We start from the raw sequence: 13,779 nt of genomic DNA on the forward strand, positions 1-13,779 counted from the left end.
GGCAGCTTTAGCATAGTTTCAGATTAAATTAAAAACAAATATAGAATAAAAATGCATTAAAAGTAGAGAAGAAAAATGAAACTATTGTTGTTGTAGTTAATTTACGTCGCACTAAAGCTGGACGATGGGCTATTGGCAACGGTCTGGGAAACACCCCTGAGGATGATCCGAAGACATGTCATCACAATTTTGATCCTCTGCAGAGGGGATGGCACCCCCGCTTCGGTAGCCCGACGACCAGCACACGAAGTCGAGCACTTTATGGCAGAACAGTTTACCAAGGACCAATACCGCACACCCTCGGTCCCTACGCAGACTGATCCAAGTGGGTACCCACCCGCACACTGACCGTAGTCAGTGATGCTTGACTTCGGTGATCTGTTGTGAACTGTGTCTTAACGATCAGTCCACTGCGGGACAAATGAAAGTATTAATTACCAACAAGAGCAAATCACTCAGCAATTGTAAAAGATACTTACAATTTTTTTTAAAAATTAAATATAATTTTAGGAGAATTTTTGATAGTTTTTAGAGCTTTCTGCTTCCATTTTTAAGTCAACAATGCCTAGCTCTGATAATAACATTATTGACATGCAAATATATGATTATATCAACTTGGTATTTATTTTCTTTAAAGCTATCTAATATATGTGATAGTGAAACACATTATATGTTGAAATTTATTATTGTGTCTGTTAATTATATTATTAATGGAACAAGAGCTGATAGCCGTTTGTACAACATTAAATACAAACCTTATTGTAAACTCAGACGGTTTTGTAAGCTACGTCTGACGAAAAAATTAAACAGTGGGGGACATATTACAGTACCGCAGTGTTGTGAGAATCATATTTCCCTGAATAAAAACAAATTAAGTCAAATCAAATAATCTTAAATGAGTGATAAAATTGAAATTTAACAATTTTATGTACTGAACATAATTTTTCTACCTGAATTTCAGGCTCTTGCTGCCATTCAGCATAAATCAGTAGTTCATATAAAATATTATTCAATGTTGTATTATCAATTTCCTGCATTTTTAATAAATATAATTTTGAGAATTAAGTTCTTTAACACGAAATCATTTGCTAATTGCTTGTCAACTTCTGGCCAACAAGTCTTTTTCGATGGTAAATAAATATAAGATTGAAGTTGAAGTTTATACTAAACAAATAATATTAAAACATAATTAAATAAAAATAGTGTTTTAAATATAAAAAAAACTCCATTTTAAGAAATTCTTTAAATTAGCAATAATCTAGGGTTAAAAAATGTAATATTTACTTTAAATATAATTTTTTAAAAAGTACGGCATGAAAAAGAAAGCGAAAACCGCGCTGGCATCGTGCCAACTTTTTGTTACTGAAGGCTAGAAGTGAAAAGAGCGGGTCTCATTTATAATAACAATTTTAATAACATAACACGGAGTTCCCTGTTGGATTCCGTGGTAGCATGTTGTATTTGAAGAAGAGCCTCAGAGCTCAAATAAATATTGATAGGCTAAATTAAGCCTTACCTATTGAAACGCAGTGCTATAAGCGAAAGCAGAGAGCACGCCGCACTTTACTTTACTCAATAACATAACATAGCAATTTATTGTAACATAAATTTAGCAACGTGAAAGGGACGAGCCAAATATTTAATCATGGAAGATTATTATTCTGATGGTTCGTCAAACATTTACATTGATTAATCTTTTGATTATTATGAAAAGTCACATGAATAAGCTCTGTTGAAGATCGTATAAATTGATTGCTAATGTTGTTGACAAATTACTTTGCGTTTAAACTTATTACTTGCGTTTAAACTTAGATTTCTTATAGATTCCTAGAGAAAGAAAATTTTCTTTATAAAACTGCATTCTTGCAGTGATTACATGTCCCATATCTAGAGAAGGCATTTTATCACTTACCTTTGCAATATTATAAATCAAAAGTTTGCTGCATTCTTTGCTATTATAATTTGTTTGTTAGTATGTCATAATGTTTGTATAAAACTAGTGATTTCTTTTGAAAAAAAGAAGTAATTGCAATTTTGATCATTTGATTTTGTGAAATACAGTCTACATAATGGGAATGTATCTTAATTGTGATCAGTCCCATTATCTTCAATCCCAAAGGTACCCTTACAAATTGTATTTTTTTTTTTTTTTTAATGTCTAGGTTTGTTCTGGGGTGGCTAGGAGTTAAGCTTTTGAAGTCGGTCTCCCAATATGATTTTTTTCATTTCTTCTGGGCCACTGCTTGAAAGTGGCCAAGATTTGGTCCTCCCTGCATATTCTATTAACTTTTGTAATTTTTTTTTAAACTTATCACTAAAGATTTTTTGTTCCTAAATATCTAGTATGTTTATTTTTAATCAGTGTTAAAAACTGTTTTCCAATATATATTGAAATTCGTTTATTGTGTTAAGAAAATATATTATTTTGAAATCTGTTAGGAAAATATTAAAATTCTTTTGGTGTGAAACAGAGCAACATCGTTTAACAAGTAGTATATAATGACTTCTAAAATCTGATTACCTACTCAATCATCAAATAAATTTAAGTTATTTAAAAGAATTTTCTTCTCTATAATGTTTTAAATGTATCTAGTGTGCTCTTTATTGAAGAAAAAAAATTAACAATTTTCACCTATTGCAATAAGATGTTTTTTATAAATGTTAAAGCTTAAAAGAAAGTTCATTTGCATGCTTTACCAAAAAAAACGTATAGTGATTTCAAGAATAGTATTAAAATTTGATTTAGTGTACTATCATTTCATCCCAAAATTAATTTCATATTATAGAAGAAAAATCACTTAAGAGGTCTTTAGATGATGAATTTAGTCGAATGAAAGAAAACTCTAAAAAGTTGAAGGATGAAAGATTTGCATTAGAAAAAGAAATTGAAGGTAAGCATTACCCTGTTAATTAAAATATCTTTAAACATCAAACATACATAAAAAAAATTTTTTTTAGTTAAGTTAAATAAGTTTTTTTATCGCTTTATTATATTGACATATTGTTTTCTTCATGCTTGAATTTTAGTACATTTATTTCACATCTATAGAAATGTTTTAGATATGAGTGGGTTTGCTTGAGAAAAAGTTATTGGTGATGCTTAGCAATTATAAATCTTTTTTTTTTTAGAACATTGAAAAGATGTTTAGAATTTAAAAGATTTTCTAAACTGCCCATTATTTTTTTAGATTTACAATTTATAACTTATTTCTCTTTGCACTTATATTTTTGTTTAAAAGTAGTTTTTTGGTAAAAAGAATCACAGCCAGAGTTTTTTAAAAAATGTTTTCTGCGACTCCAGTTACTGTTAAAATTTAAAATGAAATTAACGTGAATTTTTAAAAAAATTTTAACGTGAGTAATTAATTTTATTTATAGGCTATATACATTAATAAATATTTTATTTCTTTCAATTTTATTGACATATTAATAAACAAATATTAAGGGAAGAAGGATGCCATTATTCATTAAATGGGATATTCACCATTATTCTCAGCTCTAAGGTTTATCAAATTGGACCTCTATCATATTAGATCTTGCCAAAGCTATACTGTTTCTTAGAAATTACCAATACCAGTTTTTCAATTTCATAATATTTTTCTGTTATATCTGTTACTTTTATATGTGAGGAAGTTTTACAATTGCAGAAGTTAGAATCATTAATTTCCTTTAAGAACTTCACAGCCTTGTTTCTAGCTTACACTTGGTCCCATTTAGTGCAGTTAAAACATGAAAAAGAAAATAATAATATTTATTTATTTTTTACTTTTGAAAATACATCTAAAAATAGATGTATATGAAAGACATATTGTATAATAGCTTAATTGTAATAATAATAATAGTAATTCAAAAATGTTTTAGCATTATGTTGTAGAATTTTCTTCTGGTTTATCTTTGTGTTAATGTTTTTGTTTCACCAAGAAGAAAACAATCATAATCCCTTTAAAGCAGAAATGCAGGTCATAGATTCAAAAATGTATTTTTAAAAGACAGAGACATCTTTAAATTAAAGTGTTAGAGAGTCGTTTTTTAATTACGTTAATTACTTGGGATGAAAGAAACAGCCAGTGAATTTATTTACACTTAGAAATGATTTATTTTCTATATTAATTTGTTTCTAAGTTTACTTATAAAGTGATTTCATAATATGTATTTGTTTATTTAAAAATGTAGAATTGGAAAAAATATCACAAAGTAATAAATCATTGGAGGAAGAAACAATTTCTGAACAATCAGAACAAAATGAGTCTGAAAAAGATGAGTTAGAAAGAACTTTGAAAGATTCAGGTATTCATAATTGTAAATAAAAATGTTTCTAAATATATTTGTAAAATCATTTCTTGATATTTATTTGTTTATTTAAAAAAGTAGATTCTGGACAAAAATCAAAAAGTAAGGAATCATTGGAAGAAGAAACTATTTCAGAACAAAATGAATCTGAAAAAGATGAGTTAAAAAGAACATTAGATGATTCAGGTATTCTTAAAATTTAATTTATTACATAAATATTAAAGTTGTACTGGACCAAAGTTTCAAATGATCGGTGGTCAGATAATCAGGGTTTTACTGCTGTTAATAAATAAATAAATTTATTTTATCCTCTAATTTTTTTTAAATGTTATACTGCAATCCTCCCATTTGAACTTGTTGAACTGTGGACAATTAACTCCTTCATATGAGCTTGAGCCCGTGGGCGCCTGTTATGTTGACAATGGAAAGATGGGTAGAGTGGCAAGCGAAAACACAGAAGCGGTAGTCACAAATCAGTTTATACTAATAGTGAAAGGACCTAAAATATAGTGGGGATGTATACAAATACTTCAGGAGAGTTATATACTGATATGGCAGATGTGGGGAAAAAACAAAGTTACGATATGAGAAAGTGGCAATATAAAAGTTAGGTATAAGCTAGGGGTGGCAATCCTCCCATCAAAATAACTTTTGGTTTTATTTAAGGATTTGTATGATATTGTTTTATTTATATTTATTAAAAAATAATAAAACTTAATTTTTTTGCTCAGATATGTAATTTTCTTCTTTCTTTTTTTTTAATAATTTTTGCTATTACTTTCTTAGTTTTTTTTTATCACTTTCTACTTTTGTGCCATGTTTTGAAAATTATGAAAAATAATTGCATTTTAAAAAATGTTCAAATCACAATAAATCATTGAATTTATGTGCTTTTAATTTGAATTTTACAACATGGCTTCATAGGGTCATTAACTAATTAATTTTTCTAAAATATTTTGTTATGTCAAAAATGGAGATTATCATGATAACAATTGCTATAATTTTCTCATTTATATTAAAAGTTTTCATAGTGTAATTTAATTTTAACTGTAACTTTATGTTACTAACAAACATTGCCAGATACTCTATATATAATTTCTGATTTAGTGTAACAACTACAGTACTGAACCGAATTCCTAAGCAATTGTAGGGTACGAACTTGAAAAGATCTCATTATATTATTTATATTACTTTTATATAAATGAGGCATAGTGACTGTGAAGCATTATAGTTTCATCCCTGGTGGTAGCTTGAAATTCAATCAGCTCTAAATTGGTTTGTACCAGGTCTATTAAATTAAATATGAGGAGGAATGGCTGAATAATAAAGGTACTGAGGCAAATCAACGGTACAAGTTTGTCTGAGAACTAAAAGGCAGTCACCATTATGCTGACTACATCATGCCATTTGTTCCAAATTTGTGGAGTCTGGAACTCAATGCTCCCCCCTCCCCTGCCGCGAATTCTAGGAATATGTGTCATATACGTGTCATTATTATGAATGTTCAATAGTATGAATTAATAGTGAAGTATTTTAACAAGATTTTTAAAAAAAATTATTTTATGACGGTGAAAGATATGATAATAATATTATTATGTATGCTTATAGAGGAGGAAGTGTCTGAAAACGATTTGGAAGATGAGACTGCAGGCTCTGACGTGAGTGAATCTGTTCTTAAAATAATTCTAATAGTCATTGGTATGCAAAGGAAGGGCTTTTAATCTAAGATTTTAACATTGTTAGAAAACTCTTTTTGTGTTTTCTAATGCATGTAGAAAAATAATTTATTACTCATATTTTAAGAGAAAAATTTTATTCGAAACTACAACTAATAAAAGTTATGATGACATCTATTAATAGTTTTGCCAGTGCTGCAGTAAGTGTTACTGTCTTAATAACTGATTTTTTTTTTATTTGAAAAAAAAAGGAAGAAAGAGTAAGCTGAAAATTGTCTAACAGGATAATTTTTTAATATCTTAGAAAAAAAAACTTCAATTTAAAAAGAGAATCATATTTTATAATTTGCTACTTTTGACCATAGTTAGTGTTAGTAAGTCTGTCATAATTAGTGATAGGTTTAATAAGTCTGTATTAAAATTATATAAATATAAATAAATCAGTAGATTTATATTATATCCTTAAATTAAAAATCAGGGATGGAAAAAAGTTGCAAAGTATTTTTTAATTTGAAAGCAATATTCATTTAAATTCTGAGGAAATATTTTTTTTCATAAACAAATAGTAAAACAATACAAAAACAAATATTTTTAACAACCTCGGCTTATACTACTGGTACATACTTTCCATAAAAATTGTATAAACAAGCGTTATTTTAACTTTTATACAAGCATTTTAAAATGAATAAAATATGCTAGCATGAACTCTGGTTTTGCTATTAGCCTTTCTAAAACTAACAAACTATGACACTAATTTGAAAATAAGAATTGTGGCTTAGTGGGACGGTTTTTATCCAAACTTTCAATTTGTAGCGTTCAGAGTTAAAAGGGGGTATGTTACAAATCTGCACTTTTGAGGAAAACCAAAAATATTTGTCAATTGTGGAAAGATTGTTTTGATTGCTTCCTAATTGTTGGATTCTCTTCTTTTGCCAGTCTACATTTGATAATCGGTGATTGATAATCGGTGATTGATATTCCAAAACCAACAAAAAACTTCTTTTCAAAAGATATTACATACCCCCTTTTAACATTGACTACTTTATTTTTTGAATACTAAAATATTTAAAAATTAAAGACACATCAAAATAAGGCTTTAGAAGGAATTGACAAGGTTGCCACAGGCTACTAAAATGTGACTATTTGCTACTATTTTCGGCCTCAGTGGTGACTTTTTTTGCCTGAAAAGGCTAAAAAAGCAACCATTTTCAGGAATATGCGACTATTGAAAGACTTTTTTACTCTTAGCGAAGTTTTTTTTTTCTCAAAAATGAACGTTACTTTCAGTCCCCTCGCTGACACTTTGCCTACCATGTGCGTAATGCTCAGTGACATCATCACGCTAAACCATCCCTTGTTATTTCACTTCACTGAAGGAGACAGCTGACAAGTTGTTAGAAGAAGCGAATGAAAGACTTAAGGAAGCCCTTAGGAAGATATGCAAGGAATTAGAGTTGCACAAGGCATGATTGAAGGTATTCTGTCTGCAATTACAACAAAAAGAAAAAGAGCATGAAACAAACGAACAAGAAATAAACTAAATTGTTAATAAAAGAAAGAAAACTCATATACAATCATGTATGTCCAAAAAGCCAAACATTTTTAATTTTTATTAGATTTAATAAAGTACTTGTTATTTTTTCTTTCTGAGGGGCAGTTTTGTTCTTTTTAATTGTTTTCCTTCTATTAATATTTTATTGCAATTAGACTTTTGTTTAGGTATCTATTTTCTAATATGTATACCTTTTATATTTGTACAAAACTTTTTTTTAATTGGAGCATAGTTCATAGTATATGACAATTATGCTATAATTTTAGTTATTTGGCTACTATTTTTGATAAATTTTTATCCCCGTTCAGACAACTATTTTCGTAGTTTTAAGCAACTATTTTCCTGCTTGAGACTACTAAAAGAAACTATTTTTGTTCCTTTTTTGCTGTGGCAACCCTGAATCGAGGATAAAATTTAGAACAAAGCTCTCAATGAGAGAACACTCTTAATAAATCGACACTCGACTGCTGTCTTTAAATTTAAAACTAGCCATGACTGTGTTACCAGTTCATTGAACAGATCCAGAATATTCTCTTACCCACTCTATGTCCTTTGAAAAAGTAATCAAATAATGAACATGAAACATCTTACCTTAGTGTTTTAAATTTTTATTGTTGCTTGTTTGAATTTTCCTGAATGAATGTTTCTATTCTTTGTTTGTTCTTTCTGTAGGTATGATCAGAATGTCATCACTTGAGCAAATGATACATCAAGTGCAACTGATAGAAAAAATTATTTTTAATGTGAATTTTCTACCTTCCATTCTAGATTGAAGAGGAAGTTGAAGAGATATCAGATCCATGCGTGAAACATTTTGAATTCACATTACCTGATGAATGCACTGAAGCAGCTCTGAGGCCTAAAAACCCAAGATTAAAGTACAAGCTTGCAGAGGAAGTAGAAATGCCTGGTTTAGGACAGATGAATTTCTTTAAAATGTTTCCACATCTTGAGAGCCCACCATTGGATAAAAAAAATATATCAGAATTTGCATTAAAAAAGAATTTGCTTTCAACTGTTTCACAATTAAAGAAGCAGCTTACCGGTTTAGAGATGTCTTTTTTAAATATCATCACCAACTACATTGACGTATTGTTTACCAAGCAATATTTCAAGGTCCGAGAAAAACTTCGACGGGCCTATTGCATCCACATTCTCAACCATATATTGAAGTCCAAAGCTAGAATAATTCACCATAACAGCAAGATGAAAAAGAACCCTCAAGCAGAGTATAGAGATCAGGGATTCACGCAGCCAACCGTTTTTATTCTCGCCCCTTTCAGGGGTGACTGTCATCGCATTGTCAATCAGATCATATCTTTGATGCCACCCAAGTGCAAAGTTATGAATAAAACTCGCTTTGAGAAAGATTACGGACCAACTGGAGCTAAAAGCAAAAACAAACCTGAAGACTTCTACGAAATATTCGATGGAAACAACAACGAAGACTTCAAGATCGGACTCCGCATCCAGAACGAACATATCACTCTCTTCTCCGACTTTTATAAATCTGATTTGATCATAGCCTCACCTCTTGGTTTGAGACCCATTATAGGGGATACTGATAATAGGCAAGGGGATGCGGACTTTCTATCTTCTGTCGAAGTATTCATTGTTGACCGATTAGATGTCCTCGTGATCCAAAATCCTGTCCATCTTGGTCATGTTTTGCTTTGTATGAATCACCTTGTTAAAAAAGAACACGGCAACAAGAAAATTAATTATTTCCGAGTGAGAGAATATGCATTGGATAAAAAAGCAAAATACTATCGGCAAAATATCTACCTTAGTGCAGTGGAGAATTCTTCTTTTGTGTACAACTACTACATGAGCCATTGTTATAATTATGTGGGTCACATGAGATCTCATGATTGGGTCGCGCATCCAATCATTGAATTCATTTATCCTGCTATGCAAATGGTAAGATACACATCTTTATTTGTTAATTGAAAATTATTTGAAAGTTTCAATTATTTAGGCATGGAGTGAAAGCTTTCAAGTTTTGAAAGTTTTTTGACTGATTTCTGTTTTTTTTTAATAGTTTTAGAACTAAGTATGAAACGAGTGAAATTTAAAAATAACAAATTATAGTGAGTCTTCAATTAAGCTTCAATTTTGTCAATTCTCACTTTGAGCAATAAGCGGTACTATTTTACAGAATTATGTCACTTCATATTTTCCCCCTCTAAAAATGTGCAATAGGAGTACACATATTTACCCCACTCTCATCAGATTGCAAATCAAATGGCCTCTTTAAAAACATAATTTGTGACGTTAGGTGTTTGTAAATAGATAGACCAAATTTTCAGTTTCATTTCAATTCTTTTTGCTTTAAAAAATTAATTTCAACAATTTAATGTATATACTATGAACACAGTGAAAAAGTATCTATATTTTCTTATTAAATCCATAGAATCTGCTAGTTAAGTGCAAATGTTTTGGTAAGACCAGGGTTGGGTTTTTGACGTCAAAAAGTGGTTTTTGACGTCAAAAAGTGGTTTTTGACATGACAAGGGTATAATACTGGTTTAAACTGTCAAAAACTGAAGTTTGCCAAGAAAATATATGAACTTCAAAACTACCAACAGTTGCCATGCATTATATTGAAACTTAATTATACTATGGGTAATCAGCAGGTTTTAAAATATTTTTAATTAAAATTAAGGTAAAATAACAGATTTAAAATCTCAGAAATTTATATTCAAATGCATGTGCAGAAAAATTTTGCACAAAAATTGTTTATATATTTCTATTTTGAAAAAAAAAAATTTTTTTTTTTTTTGATATTTAAGAAAATTAAAAGTTTATTACTATGCATTTTTGACATATAAGGAACATATAACTAATATTTATAAGGAACTTACAAGTTATGTTGTATAAATATAAACTTGATACAAGTATAAAAAAAAAATTTCAATGTTATACCGAATATCTTTATTATCCAGTATGTTAATTTGAATTTAAAAGTATTTATATTTATGATTAATGATAAATATAATTCATATTGTTTATTATACTTATTTATAATTATTACACTTAGCAATAAAACAATATTTTTCTCTTAATTTTTTTTCTCCACTTGTATTAAGAATACAAATAATGTATATCTGCAAAAACCTGCCAACCCTGGGTGAGACTTCTGTCAGAAGAGTCATTGAAAAGCTTAAAGCTGTACATCACGCACATAGAAGCATACCTAAAACATGTGTGCATTGTCCTTTTTATTAATGTAACTGTAAAAATGTAATTTATATTGTATTTTATTACTTACAAAAAATTTTTTATTAAATTATTAAGTAAAAAAAGGGCAAAATTAAGAAGTATTATATTTCATGCTTTGTAAATATGGAAATCGAACACACTGAATTTCGTTAATTGCACTAACTGAAGCTGACTACCCCTGGTTCAACAAATTCACTTAATGGAGTGATTGAATTTTAAAGGGGTGATTTAATTTTTTTTACCTGTTTGGTATTTGTTTATGTAGATCAACTAACACAGGTGATCAATATACAGAGGTAGTCATCTTAACAGGTTTGACTGTAATGTATTTTACTTGGCCTTCCCCCTTCATTAGATTTGGGTTAATGTCTTCATAAATTTTAATATTTATCATATCTCGGACTATCTGAGCTAGGGCCTTAAATGGTGGACCTTAACTAATCTCTTGTATCTGCCAAATGGAATTGTTTTTATAAACTATGGTTTTGATATGTTTACCATTGCCCCCATGTTATTGAAACAAACCATCGCATACCATGAGCGATTGAATTTAAAACTGGCTGAATCACGCTATTGGTAGAAAGTGACATCACTGCTTGTGGGAAAGTGGATGGTATGTATTGGCTGGCTTTAACACGATTTTGGAAAATTGCTGAAAACTTACCATTTAAACAAGTTAGGTTTTGATTTTCTGTTTAATAAACTTATTGTTGATTTTATCAATCTCAATATGTATAACAATTAATTCTCAAATGTGTTTTTAGTAGCCTCAATAATTCAAAACAAAATAATAATAACTGTTCAATCGCAAACAATAATGTAATTTGCTGAATTTAAAAAAAAGCAAGAAAAATAGTAACGCTACTATTGTGGTTAAATTTTAATGAGACCTAATAGGTAAGTAATATAAATAATGTGACTATGCACAGTATTTTGTTTTGTTACAAATGTTTGGAATGCATAATGCACACGACTAAATAAATATTTCTTTTACTTATTAAAATTGTGCAAAATAAATGCTATTTACACAATTTTGTGATAATTTCTATTAATAGTCAAAAGTCATGGAAATAAAACTTAACATTGATATTATGTACACATTTACAGGAATGAAATAAGACCAGAAAACGAAATCTGTGGCCAAAGTTAAGTAAACACCAATCGATGTTCCCCTACATACACGTAATCATGTCATTTTCTAATAACATGATATGGCCACTATGAAATTTAATCGCTTGTCACATGTGTGGCTGCCCATTCTTCTGGATTTTTATATTTAATATGATAGCAATTTTTTTCTTTCTGTTTTAATCAATACCAAATATATTAATCGATACATTTTGCTACCATTATGTTTAAAGAAGGTCTATTAGTTACCTTATGTTTAAAATGATGAAATTATTTAAGCTTTTGCCTACAGTTTTACTTCAATAGTCATTTAATTCTAATACTTTTTATAATGAGTTTAAATATTGGTGGTTCTGTCATCATTTTTATAATATAGCTCTTTTAATTGTTAGTTTTCTGTCATTTCATTAGAAATATTTATCCGCACTGTTGGAAAGACCTTTCTTACTATGTTTTTCTCATTTGCAGTGTTTCAGAGTTCTTGACTCTGATAATCCTCAGCAGGAATACAAAGACAGGCGCAAGTTTTTCACAGAAAAGATTCTCCCAGAGTTTGTCAACGACAAATCTACCGTCCAGACACTCATTTACGTGCCCAGTTACTTCGATTATGTGGAACTTCGACATCATTTCCGTACATCCGAAATCAGTTGCTTCATGATGTGTGAATACACAGACAAAGGAAAGAAAGCTCAGGGTAGAGATCTGTTTTTCAAAGGACACAGACACTTCATGTTGTACACAGAACGTACCCATTTCTACTTTAGACATTGGATCAAAGGTATCCAGCATGTTATATTTTATAAACTGCCCACGTACCCCAAGTTCTTTCGAGAGATATGCAATTCTCTAATGGATTCCCATCCAAAGAGAAAAGATGAAGAGAGGACGTGCACCGTTATTGTGTCACCCAGAGACTTCTTGCAGTTGAAGCATGTGGTGGGTATTCAAGAAGCTGACAAAATGCTGAAATCTAAACAAAAAACTTTTGTAAAATATGTTGGCAGCTGATTAATAGTAAAATGGTACGATTATTAATAAATATATATTTTTATTGTTAAAATGTGTAATATCTGAACCTTTTTTTTTATAAGCATTGGATTCTTCTACTTTTTTTGCACTTTCTTCCTTTTTTCTGATTTTGAATCTTAGATCACAGACTCCCAAAGTAAGTTCCCTGAAAATCTACACACAGTAGTAAATCAGAGAAAAATAAAGAATTAAAATCCTGGAATGAACTTAATAATTTTAAGTTTGCTTAAGTTTTGTAGTAAACAAAAATAATTATTTATTTTCATTGAAAAGTAGTACAGTCAAATTTTATTATAGGGAACTGCCTGTTGACCTAGCAATAAATCCACAATAAACAATGGTTTATACTATATCAGGGGTCTGTCTAGGTCTTTTTTAGAGGTACCTATTTTGTGAAAATGTAGACATAATTTGTGAAATTTAAAAATTTTATTAAAAAATCAACACAAAAATAAGGTAAAATACGAAAATATTTTTCGAAAATAAGTTAAAAGTATTTTTTTATGAAACTATCGCTTAACGGCAGTAAATTTGCCCTGGACAGATCCCTGTATATCAAAGTCTTTTGAAATTTTTTTTGGCATAGGTCAGTACTGTTTGATATAGTGATTATAATAGTAAATAATTTAGTTTTAAATTCTCAACTTAAAGATAATAAATTAAATATTTAAATAAAATATATCACATTCTATTTTTGATTGACTGCAATTCGAATCAACAATTAGTAAAGAACTCTGAGAATTAGAATATTTAATGCTAATTTCACTTCTGAGATAAAAATTAACGAACTTTCTTGTTCTTCCTCAACATATAAATGATAGAGGCATGTGCTGCATAACAACTTGTCCACTCTAACTTAAAAGATTTGACACAATATAA

At 29.2% G+C, this 13,779-nt stretch overlaps 2 protein-coding genes across 9 annotated transcripts in view; one reads left to right on the forward strand and one right to left on the reverse strand.

Moving 5' to 3' along the window:
* The window catches only part of LOC107437007 (NBAS subunit of NRZ tethering complex), a 112,653-nt gene extending 111,298 nt beyond the window's left edge, over positions 1 to 1,355 (reverse strand). For both annotated transcript variants that reach the window (XR_015433605.1, XM_087163397.1), the window contains exon 1: positions 951 to 1,355. Coding sequence is in view for 1 of the 2 variants with exons in the window: in XM_087163397.1 (XP_087019523.1) it covers positions 951 to 1,037 (87 nt within the window). In the remaining variant the exon portion in view is untranslated. The remainder of the gene's footprint in view (positions 1 to 950) is intronic.
* On the forward strand, positions 1,346 to 12,931 carry LOC107437008 (U3 small nucleolar RNA-associated protein 25 homolog). 7 transcript variants are annotated; one of them, XM_087163398.1, is made up of 8 exons: positions 1,346 to 1,427; positions 1,590 to 1,667; positions 2,787 to 2,891; positions 4,174 to 4,287; positions 4,369 to 4,476; positions 5,899 to 5,948; positions 8,287 to 9,438; positions 12,337 to 12,931. In XM_087163398.1, exons 2-8 carry the CDS (start codon positions 1,646 to 1,648, stop codon positions 12,877 to 12,879), a joined length of 2,094 nt encoding a protein of 697 aa, XP_087019524.1. In that variant the 5' UTR covers positions 1,346 to 1,427; positions 1,590 to 1,645; the 3' UTR covers positions 12,880 to 12,931. The 7 variants fall into 7 exon arrangements, with proteins under 7 accessions (XP_087019524.1, XP_071041125.2, XP_071041126.2 ...); XM_071185024.2 differs by having other exon boundaries at positions 1,357 to 1,411; positions 1,575 to 1,667; XM_071185025.2 differs by having other exon boundaries at positions 1,357 to 1,411; positions 1,575 to 1,667; positions 4,372 to 4,476.
* Positions 12,932 to 13,779: the final 848 nt, after the last annotated feature.

Source organism: Parasteatoda tepidariorum, chromosome 5, assembly GCF_982258835.1.
Source record: "Parasteatoda tepidariorum strain Cologne lab strain chromosome 5, Ptep-v5.0, whole genome shotgun sequence".
NCBI lineage: Eukaryota > Metazoa > Arthropoda > Arachnida > Araneae > Theridiidae > Parasteatoda > Parasteatoda tepidariorum.

Excerpts from the sequence above, each read along its gene's own strand:
- LOC107437008 (XM_087163398.1), top strand. The coding sequence starts at position 1,646 with ATGGAAGATTATTATTCTGATG. Across the intron at positions 1,668-2,786 it reads GGAAGATTATTATTCTGATG|AAGAAAAATCACTTAAGAGG; the intron begins GTTCGTCAAACA and ends TTCATATTATAG. Across the intron at positions 2,892-4,173 it reads ATTAGAAAAAGAAATTGAAG|AATTGGAAAAAATATCACAA; the intron begins GTAAGCATTACC and ends TTAAAAATGTAG.